The 21,177-nt window shown below is 48.7% G+C and overlaps 1 protein-coding gene and 1 long non-coding RNA gene across 12 annotated transcripts in view; one reads left to right on the top strand and one right to left on the bottom strand.

The window, feature by feature from the left end:
- Positions 1-21,177, top strand: part of Obscn (obscurin, cytoskeletal calmodulin and titin-interacting RhoGEF) — a 150,547-nt gene that overhangs the window by 23,960 nt on the left and 105,410 nt on the right. For all 11 annotated transcript variants that reach the window (XM_087574963.1, XM_087574962.1, XM_087574961.1 and 8 more), the window contains exons 13-16: positions 2,528-2,803; positions 5,770-6,045; positions 16,703-16,978; positions 18,132-18,407. In XM_087574963.1, coding sequence (XP_087431089.1) covers positions 2,528-2,803; positions 5,770-6,045; positions 16,703-16,978; positions 18,132-18,407 — 1,104 coding nt within the window. The remainder of the gene's footprint in view (positions 1-2,527; positions 2,804-5,769; positions 6,046-16,702; positions 16,979-18,131; positions 18,408-21,177) is intronic.
- On the bottom strand, positions 13,370-15,116 carry LOC148002888 (uncharacterized). The gene is made up of 2 exons (XR_015631653.1): positions 14,920-15,116; positions 13,370-14,293 (listed from the first exon to the last, which is right to left on the bottom strand). It is a non-coding gene; the product is annotated as an uncharacterized LOC148002888 (long non-coding RNA).

Raw genomic sequence — 21,177 nt, 5'->3', positions numbered from 1 at the left:
AGGGTGGGACCAGGGCAGCATCCAGACAGGCATGACACAGGAGGAACTGAGAGTTCTACATCTTCATCTGAAGGCTGCTAGAAGACTGGCTTCCAGGCAGCTAGGATGAGCCCACATCCACACTGACACACCTACTCCAACAGGGCTACGCCTTCTAATAGTGCCACTCCGTGGTCCGAGCATATATAAACCATCACAGTTAGGGATGGATGAAGCATGCACAGTTAAGGACATGGATGACGACAGATGTAGAAATGATTATGGAGAACTTGTTAACAGTTTAAGCAATCTCTTAAAGCCACACAAAGCCCTTTGTGCTGACATTCCCATCACCCAAGATAGTATCCAAGGATATTTTTAACATATGATGCATATGCATATGATGTATTATATATGTGTATGTGTATATGTATATGATGCATATGTATATTTGCCTACATATAGGTCTGTGCACATAGTGTGGATGGGCTAGGAGGCCAGAAGAATGTTTTGGATCCCCTGGGGCTGGAGTTACAGGCAGTTGTTAGCCATTCAGCATGGGTGTCTTAGTTACTTTTCTACTGCTATGACAGAACACCATGACTAAGACAACTTGTAAAAGAAAGCATTTGATTGGTCCATCAGGGTAGGGTGGTGTGGTAGCAAGTATGCTGGCCAGAGTAGCTGAGAGCTCACATCTTGATCTTAATCAGGAGGCCGAGTGAGAGAGGCACAGTGGGAACGGTGGGAGTGTTTTGCAACCTCAAAGCCTGCTAGTGACACATTTCCTACAGCAAGGCCAAACATCCCAGCCTTCCCAAACGGCTCCCCCAACTGGGGTCCAAATATTCAATCTTGTGGAAGTTATTCTTAAACCACCACAAGGGGTGCTAGGAACTGAACTCTAATCCTCTGGAAGAACAGTTTTGAGTTCCTAACCATGGCGCCATCTCCCCAGCCACCCAAGTACACTTTCCCGATTACATCTCCAGGTAAACAGCCCAAATGAGCTGTAAGAATGAGAAGGGAAAGTCGTTCAGTCGTGGTGTTTATGCAGCAGCTCGAAGGAGCAAACTTCTGCCCTTTCTCTCCCCCTCTTTTTCCTCCTCCTCCTTCTTTTTACTGTGTGCCCCTGGCTGGCCTGGAACTCACAGAGGTCTGCCTGTCTCTGCCTCTCAAGTTAAAGCAGTGCACTACAATGCTTGGATTAGATGAACAAGTACTATGTAATGTGGTTGGTTGGTGAGTCAAACTGAAGCACACAGACACCCCAGATATAATATGATACATGTGGTGAAGGCTTGGTGGTCGGCTGACTCCCCCACTGTGTGGGTCACACAGACTGAGGCAGCTATCATGTTGCTGAGCCACACTGCCTTAGGGGACCATCGTGGTTAGCTTGGGGTCAGTCACTGAGCAGGAGGAGCATCAGCACAGAGCACGTAACTGGCCTGACTGGTGTGAACTCAAAGCCCAGGTCGGAGTAACTGACGGTGACAGAAGTCAGAGTCGTGGCTGTGTGTGAACAGTGTGCGTGTGTGTGTGTGTGTGTGTATGTGTGTGTGTGTGTATGTGTGTGTGTGTATGTGTGTGTATGTGTGTATGTGTGTGTGTATGTGTGTGTGTATGTGTGTGTGTATGTGTGTGTGTATGTGTGTGTATGTGTGTATGTGTGTGTGTATGTGTATGTGTGTGTGTATGTGTGTGTGTATGTGTGTGTGTATGTGTGTGTGTATGTGTGTGTGTGTGTATGTGTGTGTGTATGTGTGTGTATGTGTGTGTGTATGTGTGTGTGTATGTGTGTGTATGTGTGTGTATGTGTGTGTGTGTATGTGTGTGTGTATGTGTGTGTGTGTATGTGTGTGTGTATGTGTGTGTATGTGTATGTGTGTGTGTATGTGTGTGTGTGTATGTGTGTGTGTATGTGTATGTGTGTGTATGTGTGTGTGTGTATGTGTGTGTATGTGTGTGTGTATGTGTGTGTGTGTATGTGTGTGTGTATGTGTATGTGTGTGTGTGTATGTGTGTGTGTGTATGTGTATGTGTGTGTGTGTATGTGTGTGTGTGTGTGTGTGTGTGTATGTGCCAGTGTAGAGGCAGTCTGTGTGGATGGGGAGCTGGGATGCTTTGTTCCTAGGTATGGGTTCTATGGGGAGAGGCACATTTGAAGTTCACGGAGATGAACAAGTGCCTGTGCTTACTTTATGTGTGGATAAAACCATCAGGGAATGGAGGCTGCAGAGCGCACAGTAGGCCAGCTCTGGGAGCAACAGTCTGCCATGAGCTCGGCAGAGACGGTAAACCATAGGTAAAGGCGCCGAAGTAGCCCAGCTCCTTTCCCCTGGCCTTGAAGTTGCCCGTGAGTGAGGTTAACTTCCAAATGTTCCCTTGAGTCACGGAGACAAAAGTCACAGTTTGTGAAGACATGTCTAATCCCACTGGACACCTGATGTCCTCAAGCACACAGTTCATGGAACCCAGGAGAATTAGTGTCTGAGAAATAGGTACTATATTGAATCTCTCATTGTGTGTCCCTAACTGTCCCCAGAACCCAAGGTGGTGTTTGCCAAGGAGCAGCAGGCACGCAGTGAGGTGAAGGCAGAGGCCGGGGCCAGTGCCACACTGAGCTGCGAGGTGGCCCAGGCCCAGACTGAGGTGACGTGGTTCAAGGACGGGAAGAAGTTGAGCTCTAGCTCCAAGGTGCGCGTGGAGGCCTCCGGCTGCTCCAGGAGCCTGGTGGTGCAGCAGGCGGGCAAGGCGGATGCTGGGGAGTACAGCTGTGAGGCCGGGGGACAGAAGGTCTCCTTCCGCCTGGACGTGGCAGGTGGGTGGGTGTTCAGGTATCAAGGCTGCTTGTTGGCATGTGGTGGGAGATGGGCTGGTGGTCTAGTCTAGGTGATCCTGTCGATGCACACGTCTGCCCTCTTCTCTGTCAAACTACTTTCTTCATGCTGGAATGTTCAGGGGAGAGGAAGCGGGCTGGGTCCCCAGTCTTCCTGGAGTGCATGCACCCAGAGACCAATAATATTCGACTAGACCCCTAAATAGTACAGCTACCTGGGGCACCACTCTGGGGACCAAGACTCCAACATGTGGGTCTTTGGGGAGGATTTCAGATCCAAACAGCACACCTGAAGTAAAGGTAGGGGCCTTTGCTGTGCCATGTGTTAGAATATAGTAAAATCAATAACTGAAGACACAGACATCTTAGTGCAGGGACAGGCAGCCAGACTGAAGGAGCAGAAATGTCCCCTCACGGCAGTGATTCCCCCACCCCACTACACTTCTCCTCTCTCCTCTGGGACTCAAGGAAGGCCTGCAGACAGTGTGATTGTGCTTTGTGGAAGATTTTGGACCATTCGACCCTCTTGAAAAAACAGTGCAGGAATCAGCACGTACAAAGCCAACTCTAGTTGAGTCCCAGACTCGGAGTAAAAGGAGAAACACAAACCCTCAAGGTGGCATGCAGATGTTTCCATGATTCTACTTCAGGGTTGAATTCATCATCTTTAGCCAATGTAGAGTGGTACTCGGCGAGGTGCAGTGTGGAATCGGATAGTTTGTGATGTGCACTGATGTGCACTGATCGCACTCTGGCTGTCAATGTTTTCACTTCCTCTTGTGTTTATGTTTTGGAGACATTCAAAGATCCTCCCATGTAGTTATCATGAAGTACTTAAGTAGTTACTCTAGGGTCTAAGGGAATACCAGAACTTATAGAATGCCAATGGAACAGACACACACACACACACACACACACACACACACACACACACACACACTGTACTGTGCTGGGAATGAAATACAGACCTCTCTCTGTCTCTGTCTCTGTCTCTGTCTCTCTGTCTCTCTCTGTCTCTGTCTCTAGCTCTGTTTCTGTCTCTCTCTCTCTCTGTCTGTCTCTGTCTCTAGCTCTGTCTCTCTCTCTCTGTCTGTCTCTGTCTCTAGCTCTGTTTCTCTCTCTCTCTCTCTCTCTCTCTCTCTCTCTCTCTCTAAGAATGAAATACAGACCTGTCTCTGCCTCTGCCTCTCTCTCTCTCTCTCTCTCTCATGCTAAGAATGAAATACAGACCTCTCTCTGTCTCTGCCTCTGCCTCTGCCTCTGCCTCTGCCTCTCTCTCTCTCTCTCTCTCTCTCTCTCTCTGTCTCTGCCTCTCTCTCTCTCTCTCTCTCTCTCTCTCTCTCTCTCTCTCTCTCTCTCTCTCATGCTAAGAATGAAATACAGAGCTACAGAGCTCTGCATATTCTAAGCACAGCCTTACTGCTGAGCCACCCAGAACCCAGGAACAAGTTCTTTCATAGAATAAACACAGTGACCACCATAAAACACATCCAAATACAGTGAAATCTAGAACTGTGGTTTAGGACTGGTGAGATGGTTCAGCGGGGAAAAGCACTTGTTGAACAAACCTTACGACCTGAGTTCAGTCCCTGGAGTTCATGTAAATACGGAAGGAGAGAACTAACGACACAAAGTTGTCCTCTGGCCTCCACGTGTGAGCAGTGGAATACCTCCTACCCATATCACATACAACGATAAAGCTTAATAAAAATTAAAAACCCAGGGATTCAGCAGAGACTTCCATACATGATGAGAAAGACAAGCAATGAAACACGGGAAGCGTCTGGCCTGCCTGTGGCTGTCAGTTCTCTACTGTGAAGATATGTACAGAGATCCTAAACTTCGTGCCTAAAAGACATTACTGGTGAAAGTTGTACCGGGGCTGGAGAGATGGCTCAGTGGTTAAGGCACTGACTGCTCTTCCAGAGGACCCAGGTTCGATTCCCAGCAACCATGTGGTAGCTCACAACTCTCTAACTCCAGTTCCAGGGACCCGACACACTCATACAGACATACAGACATACAAACATACACGCAGGCAAAACACATAAAATAAAAATAAAGAATTATTTTTAAAAATTGGGCTAACATTCTGTCTAGTGACACCAGAAAGGAGCGGTGTGGCATGTGTCTGACTGTGACGGTCATTCTTTTTATCCTGAGTAACACACCATGGATTTATTTCCCCACTGCCCTCTACTGCTCTACAATACAGGGAAAATTCCAGATATAATTCATCAGGTGGGCTGTCAGGGCTTCACATCACCTCTGTTCAGATGGTCTGTATTTTAATTAATAGTGGCCCAGAGTGTGGGTTTTTGTTATACTGTGTTGCTTTAATTTTTCTATTTTATCATTAATTGTTGTGATTTTTTTGTTTGTTTATTTTGAGACGGTCTTTCTACATATCCTTGGCTGCCCTGGAACACACTCTGTAGACCAGGCTGGCCAAGAACTCATAGAGTCCACTTGCCTCTGCCACCCAAGTGCTGGGATTCAAGGGTGTGCATAGCCACGTCAACTTTTTCTTTTTTGAGATAGTGTCTCACTATGTATCCTTGGCTGGTCTTGCCTGGACCAGCTATGTAGACCAGGCTAGCCTCTGCTGTTTTCTGCTTCCTGAGTGCTGGTATTAAAGCCATGCACCACCATAGCTGCCTTATGAATTTCTTCCTTTGCCTGGTTTATCAAGTAGACGTTATCAGGGGCACTTCAGGAGAAGCATATGCATTGTATTTGGTGATATCTGCATTTGAGGCACCCCCTGCAGGACTTGGGATGTTCTCTGGGTGGATAGGGAGAATGACCTTCCCTGTGCTGAGAGGCCCAGGGCTTCTCCTGAGCATAGTGCAGAGACTGCTGACATTCTGCCCTCCAGGGTCTTTCTGGTTGCAAGTTTGCTCATCTAGACAGTGCCTCTAACTCTGAGTGTCTCCATTTGTCCCCAGAGCCCAAGGTGGTGTTTGCCAAGGAGCAGCAGGCTCGCAGCGAGGTGAAGGCAGAGGCAGGGGCCAGTGCCACACTGAGCTGCGAGGTGGCCCAGGCCCAGACTGAAGTGATGTGGTTCAAGGACGGGAAGAAGCTGAGCTCCAGCTCTAAGGTGCGCGTGGAGGCCTCGGGCTGCTCCAGGAGGCTGGTGGTGCAGCAGGCGGGCAAGGCGGATGCTGGGGAGTACAGCTGTGAGGCCGGGGGACAGAAGGTCTCCTTCCGCCTGGACGTCACAGGTTAGAGTTGAGATACCAGTTTGTCTTGTGTTGAGGGGATGGGTGGATCGTTTGCATGGCTGACCACTGTGTTCTTTCTGTTAAACCTTGTGTATTTCCATCCTGTGTCCTGCCATCTTACCTCCGTGGGCTCAGTGAGTCAAAACAGGCAGGGGCAGGCCTTTCTTGGACACCTCGAGTGGTGTCCACACAGTAGTACTTCACTGCTTGTTCGAGAGCCTGCTCAGAGCCCTTTGATTGGTTCTGTTTGAGTCAGTTGGTTCTTGGTTGTAAGGGGACGATGCAACCGTCACCTGGGAGAGTGATCATGCTTGGATCGGAGGAACTGGAAACTTGTAGGTTCTCTTCCAGAGCCACATGTTGTTCTCCACGGCCTGAGCTGTTTGCATCCCACTGACTCAGGGTGAGGAGAAGCCACAGTCCAGATACTTGTTACAACTGTTACTGTCTCAGGACTTCCTTGTATTCTCAGCTTTGGCTTTCTGTGGTCCCTTTCCCTCCTTTTCGGGGGAGTTAGAAGATGCCCTCCTACACACTGCCTGTAGGAAAATGCCTGTTAGTAGATGGGCGCACAGCTATGGTGATGCATACAGAGTAGAGACCAATCACATGCTTTGACCTCCACTCGTCAGGGTGGAATGAGCCTGTCAATCATGCCCTGGGGCCCCGCCCCCGGTTTTTATTTTTTTAACCGGAGAATTCCCATCATTAGCCCTTGGAAGCAGATGTCCAAGCTAGTGTGAGGAAGTGTTGATGCGATGTGCCCCCATTTTGCTGTGGCATCTCCTAGCGACTGGAGTGCTGAACAAACGTTCAGTATGTCCCCGGTGAATGGTGTCACCGGTCCTCTGGCTGGTGCATAGAGATCGCTGAGGAGCACATGCATTTCCTTTTATTAGGAGACTTAGTGCTAAGTCACTAGAGGCTGCACTCCTGCTTTTGGCCTCTGGATTTGTGTTGGGTCCTTGGTGTCTCTGAGAGTTAGTTCCAGGTCGCCACTGCAGATGTGAAATCCTTAGGCGTGCCAGTCCTATATGTGGGATGATGCCACATTTCCACGAAAGCAGCACGCAAGCTCTCTACAATTTCTTCTTCTTCTTTTTTTTTTTTTTGGTTCTTTTTTTCGGAGCTGGGGACCGAACCCAGGGCCTTGCGCTTCCTAGGCAAGCGCTCTACCACTGAGCTAAATCCCCAACCCCTACAATTTCTTCTTTTAAGATCTATTTTATTTGTTTTTAAAATTATTTTTATTGTTAATTTTTAGTTATGTGTGGAAGCATGTGAATACAGTCACTGGTCTTCAGACCCCCCAGAACTGGACATAACAGCTATTGTCATCATCCAGTGTGGGTGCTGGGAGCTCAGGTCCTCAGGAAGAGCAGGAAGGGATATAACCACTGAGACATTTCTTCAGTCCCTTATTTTATTTTAAAAAAGTGTGTGTGTGTGTGTGTGTATGTGTGTGTATGTGTGTGCACGTGTGTGCGCTCGTGCAGATCCCCTGGAGCTGGAGGTGTAGGTAGTTTTGAGCTGCTCGAACTCAGTAGAGTATTAAGCACTTAACTGTCGAGCCACCTCTTCTATCTATTCACTCAAAAACAAAACCAAGCAATACCCCAAACCCCAAACCAACACACATTCATTTATTTCATGATTATAAACATTTTGCCGGCATGTATCTCTGTGTACCATGTACCTGCCTGCTGCCCATGTTGTTCAGAAGAGAGAATCTGATCACCTGGACCTGGTGGTTGTGAGCCACCATGTGGGTTCTCGATCTGCACCTGAGTCTTCTGCAAGAGCAGACAGCACTCTTCACTGTGGAGTCACCACAGCCCTTCCCCTCTCTACATCTCCACTTGTCTCCTGGTAGACTGTACCCAGTACAGGGTTAGCACTGCCAGCTGCTCTTCTGTGTTATCCGGGGACTGACGACAGGAAGGAAGCCTGTGATTCCCACAGACGAAGTTCTGCTCTGCCCATGCATTTTCTACTTGCTGTTGTATCCATGGCAAAGACAGCCAGCTAGACAGTCAATTATGAGCACGGACAACTGTCAAAAAAGCCTGCTGTTTCTTTGTGAGATATTAGTTGAGGAGAGTATGGGAGCTAACTTTATGGTTTAAAAAATTTGCAAGTTGTGACAGTTTGCTAATTCCTAGAAAATTATGTCAAAATTTGACAAAAGAAGAAATTGAAAAGTTCAAACAACTCTGTGACTTGAACCAAATGGAGACAGTATTTTTAGAGCTGGTTTAATGGGGTGGGGTGGGGGGGCAGCAGATCATCATCCCAGAAGTTCTAGAAACAAATCATTCTTTACTTTGTTCTCCTGGCAACAAGAAGAGGAAGGATGGACCATGTAACGGAAACAATGTGACATTTCATGAAAACAATGTAACACTGGGAACCATACCTTACCAGGAAAATATGCAAAACTAAAAGGCCACAGCCACTTGGAGGCCAGGGTAGGGAATGCCTGGTAGAAAGCTGCTGTGCAGGATTTAAGGACCGTGAGGAGTCGGCTCAGTGGTAGGCACAGAAGAGCAGGATGACAGGGAGACCACTGAGGTCTCAGTCAGCACAGAATGAAAGCATTTTGTGATGTTCACTCTCTGAGCCAGTGAGATGGCTGAGTGCACAGGGCACTTGTTGCCAAGTCTGAGGATCTGATTCCTGGCACCCAGAGAGATCACACACACACACACACACACACACGCACGCACGCACGCACGCACGCACGCACGCACGCACGCACGCATGCACGCACGCACGCACGCACACACACATGCACACACACACACACACACACTCACACACACACATACACACACACACCCACACACACACACACACAAACTAAAAACCAATTACCATTTTATATCCTGAAAAATATCCAATACAATTTATCATGAATTCTATTCGCAACCAATAGGTCTCCCTTATGGTGAAAAACAGAACGACAGGAAGCAGCAGCTAACATGGCAACTTCAGGAGAAAGATTCATTGTTGAAACGGCAACAGGACAAGTGTAGGAGAGCAGGAGTGGGTATTGAAAGACCCCCAGACTTGGGGAGACTCTCGCTCCAGTCACGGGTTGAGGTACCCCCAGGAAACACGAGAAGCCGGTCTTGATGTAATCAACAAGAGGCAGTTTTATTTACGAGATCTCGGGCTGACACGTATCTCACACAGGAGATTGAGTCAAGCCCCGAGCCTCTCTAGGCAGGAGCTTATATAGGGAAAACCAGGGGTTTCGTGTGAATACACATAATTGGCTAATACAAAGGGTGCACAGTTACTTTTGGCACGGAGTTACATCAACAAAGCATACGTGTAATCTAGCATCTCAGCAATGTGGGCAGGGCAACTCATCTCACTGCAGCAGGGGGATGACCCATCCTCAGGGAGTGAAGGAAGGGGAGGGGGTGGCTCCAGATGGCCAGTGTCCTTGGGAGTTGATAGTCGGGCCAGTGAGCCCTATCTCAAATTCTCTCAGGCATGTCTGGACTTTGTTCATGACTAACTTTTAGAAATTTTAACCCTTCATTCCCCTCTACTCCTTGTGAATAGTCCTAATCTTAGGACTCCATGATGAATCTAGCGTCTAGTGGCTCTTCACTCCGTACAGCCCGATACTGTTGTCTCAACATAAGGACTTGTATAGCACTAATCCGTTCCCTAATAAAAGCAAAAAGGCGGTTAATGATGTAGGGCCCAACAGTGAGCAAAAGGAGGAGGATAATCAAGGGACCAGCTAAGGCTGACAGCAGGGTGGTAAGCCATGGGGACCTATCGAACCAGCTTTGAAACCAGTTATTAGTGGTTTCTCGTTCTCGTCATCTCTTGTCCAACCTCTCCCTAAGTTTAGCCATAGAATCTTTAATGGTCCCGGAGTGATCGAGGTAAAAACAACATTCTTCTCTCAAAGCAGCACATTCTTTCTTTAAGGAATATCAGGTCTAATCTTCTATTTTGAAGGACTACCTCTGAGAGGGAGGTTACGTATTCTTGGAGGTCAGCTAAAAAGTCTTTAGGATTCCAATCTGAACACTATCTAAACCTATACACCAAGGTCATGACTATCTTAGAACTTTTAAACTTATGGTCCCTGAGGCACAGTCCCAAGAAGTGTTAGGAGTATTAACATATGTAATGTTACATCATTTGTAATAGAAATCAAGCCTATCTCTATATTTTTTTCGATGGAACCCAGGGCAAACATTAAATTCTTGTTTCTAAAGCACACTCCTCAAGTGAGCATTATAGCAACATCCCAGTCACGTCTCTGATGTATCCACTTATCTGATGTGTAAGTCTAGGGAGCTTTTTGAAGATCTGAGTGTCCCTCTAGGTCCCAGCTCTCAGCCCCAACGGCTAGTATGCGGCTGGTGAGGGCTGAGAATTGACAGCTGTCAGGGTGGTCAGCAGCATCAGGTACGGTCCTTTCCAGTGAGGCTCGAGTGTCTGGGCTCCGTGTCATTGTATGTACCTACAGTCTCCGACCTGGAACGGATGAGATGTCTCGGAGGTCCCTGGGGCATAGGCTGCTGCCAGCTGTGAGCAGATTTCTTTCTGTATCACCTGTAGGTCTTTTAGCCTGACACATAAATCATTATTACTATGACATGTTGGTTCAGTAACATCATCTAATACAGTCAGAGGATCTGAGGCCCCATATAAGATCTCAAAGGGGGTAAAGCTGAATCTGGAAGGGATATTTCTTGCTCTGAAGAGAGCGAGAGGGAAGGAGTGTCACCCAGTCTGCGCCAGTCTCCATGGTCAATTTAATTTGGTCAGGGTCTCTTTTAGAGTTTTATTTATTTACTCTACTTGTCCTGAACTTTGAGGTCTGTAAATATAATGTAATTTTCAATCAACCTCTAAATACTTGGCCACACCCTGGCTTACCTTGGCAACGAAAGTAGGGCCATTGTCTGACCAGATTACCTTGGGCATTCCAAATCGGGGGAAAGATTTCTTCCAGTATCTTCTTGATGATTATAGAGGCCGTCTCTTAGTCCAATCCCAGTTCCCAGTGACTGTCTCTTGTAGGCAGTTGTTGGCTTCACCAGGGCATCCAAGAGATGGTAAAGGCATCTGCAGCGCTGATGTGCTGGGGGGTAGAAGTTCAGCCATCCCAGATGACATTGTGTTGTCCACCATGGCAGCACCCACTTATCTCTGACCTTCACGAAGAGAACTGTTCCCGTCTGTGGACAAGGTCTTCGGCTTTCAGCAGGGGTCAATCAGCCAGTCACAGAGGTCTTTCCTCCACCCATGGGCTTCTGCCAGTGCTTGACACTTGTGGTGTGGTGGCTCCAGGTCAGGATTGGGCAGCAAGGTGACCAGATTGCCCCCAACAGGTGGAGAATCTAGTCCATGTCAGCTGATCAGTGATCCCATCCTCTGGGACATTTCATTTAAAGGCAAAACATCAGCCACTCTACCGCAGTTTAAGTCCTGGATTGGGTGATAATTGTCAGAGCCTGGCTAGCAGGAATGATGTGTTCCAGGCAGAACGGCACTAAGCCACACACACACATCTCCCAGCATCAGGTACTGGTGCACTGAGACAGGTCTTAAGCTCCACATACACAGTCTGTAGATATGCATACACATGGCCTCACCCAGCCATGTTAGCCCACACAAGCCATTTTGGAGAGCAATTTTCTCATGAGCAAGGGATAGGGGCAGTCAGGGATGACCATGAACTAGTGGGTGGGTTACCCGGCCCACGCCAAGGTCCACTGTTCTTCGGGCAGTCCATAAGTATTGTTCGTTGCCAGTAGCCCCTTGCACTCAAGGTCTTTGGATATTGACCCACTGGGGGGGGGCATAGGAGCACAGAGCATTGGGTCCCTGTATCCACACTTCCCTTTTATCTCTGTACATAGCCAGCACTCTAGGACCAAGAAGCTCTCCAGTGGCCCCTCTTGTTCTTTCTTGGGCAGTCCCTGACCCAGTGTCCTTTTTCTTCGTATTAGGCACACCGATCTTTAGCCAGGAATTCTCTTCTGTTGCCAGGTACTATCTTCCTAGGTTCCCTAACTACTGTGGCCAGTATATGTTCCTCTCTTGTCTCTTTCTCTTCCTCAGTCTCTCTGTCTGTATCTTCTTCTACAGCTATTAGTTGCTGTCTACTTTTGTGCACCGACCCTGAACCATATATCAACCTTATTTTCTCTGCAACTTACAACAACTCTCTCAGTGACTTAGCTTAACCCTTCAAGTTTCTGTAACTTTTTCTTTATATTTTTTTCTTACTTTAGCCAAATTGGTGGGGCATTTTCTAGCCCCTCTGAGACCCACCCTTGGAGCCTGGCGGCAGACCTGGCACTCCCTACCTTTAGGCGTTTTGAAGTCAACAGGCAGAAGTGAGGGCCTTCCATCCGTGTCTGGAACATTCTTTCTGTCCTCTAGTAGGATTCCGTCTTTCCTCAGTGGTAAAGAAGACCTGTAACAGTTACTAACAAGCATCTCAAATGGGATGGTGAGAAAACAAGGGAATCTTGAGAATAGAGGTCCACTGAAGAGGACAAATAGCATTTAGTCACACAGCTAAACCAGGAGGCCTTCTTGGGACAAAAAGGCCGTTGTAGAAATAAGCACAAGCTTTGTGCCTATGAAACAGAACGGCAAGCAGAGAGGGAGCTGATCTGTTATCGACTATCTCTCTGGACTTAGATTTTACTTAAGAAGTACCTCCCTTCAGTGTCAGCTCAGTGGCTCTGTCTCTCAATAAACCCAGCCTCTGAAGGACACTAGGCTTCTAGTAAGAACTAATAACAAAAGGATGGAGAGAGGGTTAGGACCTGGGTGTTAGATGCCAAGTGGCTGACAAAAGAATTGTAACCAGTTCACCTGGGGCTATCAGGACTGTAGTAGTAGTAGTCCTTTACCAAGTTGTCTCACTGGGTTAAAGGCCCATGGAAAAGAAAACATTAATCCTGACCTTGGCCACAGCCAAAGACTGAATTCTAAATTTTGACTGGCAAAACAAAGTTCTTTACAGTTTGTTGCAGATTCTTTGAAACTATTTTAGGGGCTTCTCTGCCCCCCAACCTGGGGCATTTTGACCACAGGGGCAGGAACTGGCTGCTGTGGGGATAGGATCAAAGGCACTCTCCATGTCAATGATGACTAACAGGGAAGGTTACTTAATGTTGGAGATCAACTCCTCTCTTGGAATAGGGCCAGCAGATAAGGCAGGCTCCCTTAAAGAACTTCTCTTAATGAACACTCTCCTTTTGTGAGCAAGTGTTGAAGGTCTGGCCACTGAAGGCAGCAACTGGAATTTTTTTTTTCAGGGCCAAAATACAACCACTAACTCTACGCTATCTTTGTTGTCAAAGCGCCAACCCCAGCCAGCCTCCTTACCTTGAAACTCCTCTTTCGCTAACTTGGCCAGAGCTGCGCTGTTGCCCACGCGCAGCCTGTAGCTTGCTAGCAGGCCTGTATGCTCACCACCCTCAGCCCCTACATTTTCCTACTCTGTGTTGTCCCTTCCTTAGAAGCTGTGAATGTTTAAGCAATAGGGAGAATTTTTCTTCAGGATCTAAGGTAAAGCTTTCAGGTTCTTGTTAATGCCTGCTTCAGACGGATCACTCGCTAACCTGGAGTCCTTCATACACAACGGTTAACAGCAGCTGGGCTGGACAATGGGAGTAAAGAGAGGGGCAGCTCTCCTTGGGGAGGAGGCTCAAGAGAGAAAGATAAAACTCCCCGGCAGAAAACAATTTCTCTCAAGCAAATTATTTTTAACTTTTAAGTTAAGCACCAAGAGGACCAAGTAAAACTCCTTGACAAACAAAGCAAACAGTTTCATGATTTCAAACACAGTCGTCAGTCCAAGATTTCAAACACAGTTGTCAGTCCAAGTCCAAAAATGAAACAAAAGCCAAAAAGACACTGGACAATACCACAGAAAACAAACCAGACAAACAAGACCCAAGACAAAGCATCCTATAACCAATTTCCACAGATGCCTGGTACCTTCAGTACCTGGCCCAAACTGCAGCTTAACCTTAGCTGCTTCTGGGATACCAAACACAGAAACAGAATACAGACAACAGACACTAACACATCTAAGCACACTTGTCCATGCCTATACTTAAATAGGCAGCCGAACACGACCTCCGAAGTCAAGTCACAGTCAGATCTCTTTGACTGTCACCTGCCGGGTCCTCCCGACAAAAGTCGGCTTGTGGGACGTCTCCCAGAGCTGGGGCGTCCTCACTTCCGCTATCTAAAAAAAAAGAACAAAAAGAAAACAGCTATTCGAAGTAGAAACCCAGTACCTACTCACAGGCGTCTGTCCGGGATGGGAAGCCCTTCCATCCAAGCACACTTAAATACGGGGTAGGAAGCCCATCTACCCAAGTGTACTTAAAAACAACGGGGTGGGAAGCCCATCCACCCGAGTGAACTCAAAAACAACGGGGTGGGAAGCCCATCCACCCGAGTGTACTCAAAAACAACGGGGTGGGAAGCCCATCCACCCGAGTGCGCTCAAAAACAACACAGAGTGGGAAGCCCATCCACTCGAGTGCACTCAAAAACAACACAGAGTGGGAAGCCCATCCACTCGAGTGCACTCAAAAACAACGGGGTGGGAAGCCCATCCACCCGAGTGCACTCAACAACAACGGGGTGGGAAGCCCATCCACCCGAGTACACTCAAAAACAACAGAGTGGGAAGCCCATCCACTCGAGTGCACTCAAAAACAACGGAGTGGGGAGTCTTCTTCTGCCCAGACAGTGCACCAAGACCTTAAACCGGTACTGAAAAACACAGACTACAGGACTTAATTCACACACACACTACTCTCACACTCACACAGCGGCCGCTTTCCAGCACTCACACTAACGTACCTCCAAGAGGCATTCGGATCTCCGGGGGTTACGCTCCTATCCCGGACGAGCCCCCAATGAAAGACCCCCAGACTTGGGGAGACTCTCGCTCCAGTCACGGGTTGAGGTACCCCCAGGAAACACGAGAAGCCGGTCTTGATGTAATCAACAAGAGGCAGTTTTATTTACGAGATCTCGGGCTGACACGTATCTCACACAGGAGATTGAGTCAAGCCCCGAGCCTCTCTAGGCAGGAGCTTATATAGGGAAAACCAGGGGTTTCGTGTGAATACACATAATTGGCTAATACAAAGGGTGCACAGTTACTTTTGGCACGGAGTTACATCAACAAAGCATACGTGTAATCTAGCATCTCAGCAATGTGGGCAGGGCAACTCATCTCACTGCAGCAGGGGGATGACCCATCCTCAGGGAGTGAAGGAAGGGGAGGGGGTGGCTCCAGATGGCCAGTGTCCTTGGGAGTTGATAGTCGGGCCAGTGAGCCCTATCTCAAATTCTCTCAGGCATGTCTGGACTTTGTTCATGACTAACTTTTAGAAATTTTAACCCTTCAGTATTACAGTCATCAGTTAAGAAAGTCCCCGAGGTAAAGGGTGCAGCGACAGCTTGGGGAGGATCGCCTTGCCAGAGATCAAGCTTGCGAGGGACACTGCTCCATCTGCACCCTGCAGCGGAGGCTTGGGAAATGAACTTCTACAGTATTTACAGAAACTTCAGAAGCATCTGTTTTCTAATCTGATAACCTTCCCAAAATAATATTTAAAGCCCAGTGAAGAAACGGTCAAATGTTTCTGAAGGATTGTGACAAAGATCGGAAGAAACTACTAGAAACCACAGAAGACTTACTTGCATTCCTAGTCAGAACCCAAATATAGATAAAAAGATGTGTCTGTGTTTGAGCGTGACGCTGACAGACAAGCAGATTGAAAAGCCTTGTGTGTTCTCAGGTGAACAACTGAGAGAAGCAGAGCAAGAGTGGCCTCTCTCCCAGCTCTTGGCTGACCACCATCACAGTCCCTCCTTTCCTGTGGTACAAGTGTGAGGTGTAGAGACAGGCCCACCTTCCCCATGCGGTGCTAAGGGCATTCCACACTGGGAAAGTGCATTAGCCCTGGAAGTCTCCTCCAAAGCACAGACTGCAGCCAGCAGTGTGTGGAGTGGCGGCCTCAGAGAAAGATAACACGGTTCACAGCTGAGGGTGCTGGGGCGTTACCATGTGAATGATTTCGTAGCCAGCACATGGCTACGAGGAACCAGTAGATGTGCTGCATTGTGAAAATAATTGGTTCAACCAGAACACACACACACACACACACACACACACACACACACACACACACACACAAAGTGAGAAGCTGAGGCACACAGACCGGGAGAATGTGGACAATATATTTACAATACACAGACCTGGTAGGACGCCAGGACTCAAATACACAAAAAGCTCCAAAAATCTGAAGATGTACAATGGGAGTATAAACCAGGTCAGCCTGTGACACCAATACCACTGAAGGGCAAATGAAGGGGCCCAAGAACGTCAGGGCTCCACCACGGAGACACCGCACATAGCCTTTGAAGAGATGCTCTCCAGACCAGCCCCACAGCAGAGGCAGGACGTGTGAATCTGGTTCTGTACTGAGGGGCACTGGCTTCAGGGCACAGTGGGTGTGGAGTCTGGGTGATGTTCTGCCCTTCAGTGGTGCCTGTACCATCAGAATTTCCCCCCAATTTGGTCTTCCTGGCCTGGGCAGTGTCTCTGACTCGCCGTGTCCTTGTCTGTCCCCAGAGCCCAAGCTGGTGTTTGCCAAGGAGCAGCAGGCACGCAGTGAGGTGAAGGCAGAGGCCGGGGCCAGCGCCACACTGAGCTGCGGGGTGGCCCAGGCCCAGACTGAGGTGACGTGGTTCAAGGATGGGAAGAAGCTGAGCTCCAGCTCCAAGGTGCGCGTGGAGGCCTCGGGCTGCTCCAGGAGGCTGGTGGTGCAGCAGGCGGGCAAGGCGGATGCTGGGGAGTACAGCTGTGAGGCCGGGGGACAGAAGGTCTCCTTCCGCCTGGACGTCACAGGTACCTATTTGTCCTCATGACACAGTGGAGCGGGCCTGACTAATTCCTTTGACAGATGAGTTGCCCTAACTCCCAGCCTTCATCTCTCACACTCCCAGCCTTCCTCCTCCCCTGCAACCAGGCTGGGGATGAATACGTAAGGTGGAGGAGGGGTCTGTTTTGTAAGCCTTGAGTGGGGTTACTATGAGGTAATCTGTAGTCGCACATTCCCAGAACCATCTTGCTGTTGTGTGAGATCTGGGACTCAGGCTGGACCTTGTGCATGGTCTCAGTCCTCCTTCCCCTCCCACACAACAGAGTTTACAGCAAATACCAGACTCGTTGCTTTCAGTTTGGGTAGGTGTATCAGAGATCCCCATAGAGTTCCTACTCTGAACTCAGGAACATTGAGGAGTGAGTGTCCCTGTTTCCTGCACAGTCAGCCCACATTCCTGTCAATGTTAGTGCCGGGCTCCATGTCCTCAGAGGGAGAAGCCTTGGCCAGCCAGCCAGCCAGCCACTGCCCTTGAGGACTTACAGAATGGCCTGCAATCCTGACTGACCTGTAGTGCTCTCAGACAGCCGTGCTCTGTCAGAACTCCCGTCTCCCCCCAACACACACAGAGAACTGCTGTCCGTGTTTAGATATTGAGAAACATGCTATCAGGTCTCCGTGGAAATGCTATTTTTAAAAGAATCCAACAGGACATTTTATGGTGATAAATCAGGCTGGTTACTGGTAAACTGCGTGAAAATAATTCTCATGCGTCTTGAATAAATGGAATAGCAACCAAATCTTCAAATAATTTCCTGGAGAAAACGTATCAAATAGTACTGAGAGCAGTTGTTCCATGCTCATGGGGACCTTCGTGGAGACTGCACAAGGGAGTGAGCTTGTAGGTCGTTTCATGCAGTTGGCAAAGCACTGACATGGAGATCTGACAAGGAGTGTGGGATGAATGCAGGAACCAAAGAGCCATCTGCTGTCTCTCACAGGTAAAATCTACAGCTCAGTATTGACAGGGTCAACTGAGCAGAGGCAGGAAACCTTAGGGTCTTAGTGTTCCATTAAGACTGAGAAAGTAGTCCTTCCCTGCCCAAGCCACCTCTTTTCCTCGTGTCCTTCTTGACCTAGAGAATGTCTCTAACCCTGTGTATCACTGTCTGCCCCCAGAGCCCAAGGTGGTGTTTGCCAAGGAGCAGCAGGCACGCAGCGAGGTGAAGGCAGAGGCCGGGGCCAGTGCCACACTGAACTGCGAGGTGGCCCAGGCCCAGACTGAGGTGACATGGTTCAAGGACGGGAAGAAGCTGAGCTCTAGCTCGAAGGTGCGCGTGGAGGCCTCGGGCTGCTCCAGGAGGCTGGTGGTGCAGCAGGCGGGCAAGGCAGATGCTGGGGAGTACAGCTGCGAGGCCGGGGGACAGAAGGTCTCCTTCCGTCTGGACGTAGCAGGTGGGTGTTAGAGAACTAAGTTAGCCTTGTGTGGAGACATTGGAGGCTGGCTATGGCTTAGACAGCTCCTGGTCCTGTTCCCTTTAGAGAGTGACTTTATTATTACTGTTAAACCATGTGTATATGTGTGTGGATGTGTGCACATGAGTGCAGGTATTCAAGGAGTCCAGAAGAGGGCATTGGATCCCCTGGAGCTTGAGTTATAGGCAGCCAGGAGTAGTAGCTCAATTTGGGTGCTGGAAACCACACTTGGGCCCTCTGCAAGAGTGTGATGTACTCTATTGACAAGCATCTTCCCGGCCATTGCTCTCCCCTCTTTCCACTTGACCCTTTAGCCCTTCTTGCTTCTAGTTCTGCTACTTATGGCTGAGCTCAGGGGATCTAGCAGGAGGGACAGCAGTTTAGTGCTGTCTCTACAACTGCATCAGGAAATGCACTTCATGCTGTGAGCAGTGAGGTCTGATCCCTGGGGATGTGGGAGAGGGGAGTGGCCCTGCAGAGATGTCAAAAGGTCCTTTATAGAATTAGCCAGTTTACTGATGAAGCAGAGGGAACAGTAAGCCAAGAGGCACTTGAGAGTCCCGTGCTGGCACCAGTGGAGGAGCACATTGCCTGTGGCTGTGTCTGTGATTTGGGGCCCTTGGATTTACTTAATCTGCAAGTGAGTTTAAAAATTAGCCAAAGTAGGTGTTGGTGTATTCCGACCCTTTTTTTTAAACCCATAGAATTTTGTTCTTGACACAGGAGGCTGTCCTCAGTGTACTGTGCAGGCTTGTGTCTGGGAGGAATGCTGGTTAAACACAAACACAATTGTTCAGACAAAGGGCTTCTTGGGACACACTGGTCACGTGGAGGTGGACTTGAGGCACAGTTCACTGGATGCTTTCAGGATCTTGTTCACCATGTTTCATACACGCGCGTGCGCGCGCGCGCGCGCGCGCGCGCGCACACACACACACACACACACACGCATGCACGCGCAAATGCTGAGTTACGTCAGAATTCCGATTGTCAGCCAGGAATTCCTGGCTTGTCTCTCAGAGCCAGTCAACTGAGAGACCTTAACAACCTCTGTTTCTTTGCCTCTACATAGCTGTGCTTAGCTATTTATGTCAGAACACATACCTGTCCAGGGCCCCTGATGGGGTGTGGTGCTCAAGACTCTGTATACATTATGTCTGGCCTGTGGCCTGTGTCAGTTCAGATGATTTTCCAGGCTTAGTCAGATCACCTGCATTTTATGGTCTGATTGAGAGCTGTGTAGGGGGAAAGTTCCACATGAGAGTATTTTAATTAGTTATTACTACTGCCTGTGTGGGCGGGCATGCCATGCTGCGTGTCAGAGGTCAACTCCGTGGCCATCTGTCCTCTCCCTTTAGCTTTCTGCAGGTTCTAGGGGTAAATTCGTTTGTCTGGTTCGTAGAGCAAGGGCTTGACCTGCTGAGCCGCCTTGCCAGCCTAGCATCCCAGGCCCTTAAAGAAAGCATGGACATCTTCTCTAGCTTTGTTACACAACATAGTGATTAGATCCTGGGCCCTCGCTGCACAGATAGACGTAGAAGACAAGGTCAGCGCGTTGAGTTCTGAAACACACTTGTGTGTAAACCCAATCCTCCCTTTCCCCCTGGTCTTTCTCACTGGAGAAAGGGAGAAAGGACTTTTCATGAGAGCTTTTGGGAGGTTAAAACACACAAAAAGAAGGTCCCAGTTAAGCCATAGTCACATGGTTTATGGTGAATGTTGCTTAAAGTCCTCAGGATAAGGAAAGAGTTTTCAGGAAAGCAGAAAGTGAACCACAGTGGAGGGAAAATGATACACTTGGCCACATTACACAGGGACACAGACCCGTTAGAACATGTAGTGGCTGTGAACAGCTATTGCAAAACAACAGAGGCCATGTAACTTACAACTTAGGGACGAATGGCTCTGCTGCGTGGAAGGTTCAGAGAGAAGGTTCTGGAGTCCCGGTGCAGGAGCTCCACAGCACATCAGAGAAATAGAGGGAGCTTTGTTATGGACAGAAAGGGTCAAACACACAGGCGTGAGGACACTCAGCCCTTGTGAGAGATACTCTGTTGCTGTAAGACTCCTCCGGTTTCTCCAGATCAGCGTTAACTGATGAGAGTGGAGTCTGCGTGGTCCAGAAGGTCCCCTAATTTTCTGCCTTGTAAAACGCTTTTCACCACAGCACCAGGATGTGAGGATCAAGCTTGCGACACGTAAACGTCAGGATACAAGCCACATCTAGGCATCTGTAACTCGGATCAGACCCGCAGGCCATACATACAAGAGAGGATAAGTGCTGTAATATGTAAACAGACTCCTGAAATAAATATGAAGAGTAAACAGTACTACCAACAGTAGGTCCCCTTCAAAAGCGGGCTGTACAGAGGAAGGCAAACATTCATGGTGGAAGACATCAGTGAGATACACAGCAGAGGGTCATAGATGGCCCAGGAGCTCCCTAAAGGTGCCACAGATGACATTTACTCAGAGAAGGAAAAGGTATGGAGGGTCAGGATTCTTAGCTCCGTGAGGCATGTCCTACCAAGTGTTAGGGAGACTCTCCATCTCCACGGTGGGACTGGTCCATGTGTCATGACCGGCAGCCTCTCCATGGAGGACTATAATAACCATGTCTCCCCTTGAGTGGTCCAGCAGTGGTGACAGGATAGTCACCTGATGTTTTGTGTTGAAAGGCACCAGGGGCTTTTCCTGGACACAGTGTAGAGCCTGGGTGATGTTCTGCCTGGAGCTGCCCCATCCAATC

Source organism: Rattus norvegicus, chromosome 10 (assembly GCF_021556685.1).
Source record: "Rattus norvegicus strain SHRSP/BbbUtx chromosome 10, alternate assembly SHRSP_T2T, whole genome shotgun sequence".
Taxonomy (NCBI): domain Eukaryota; kingdom Metazoa; phylum Chordata; class Mammalia; order Rodentia; family Muridae; genus Rattus; species Rattus norvegicus.
Note: the sequence above shows the minus strand (reverse complement) of the source record. Positions and strands in the feature narration are given on the sequence as shown.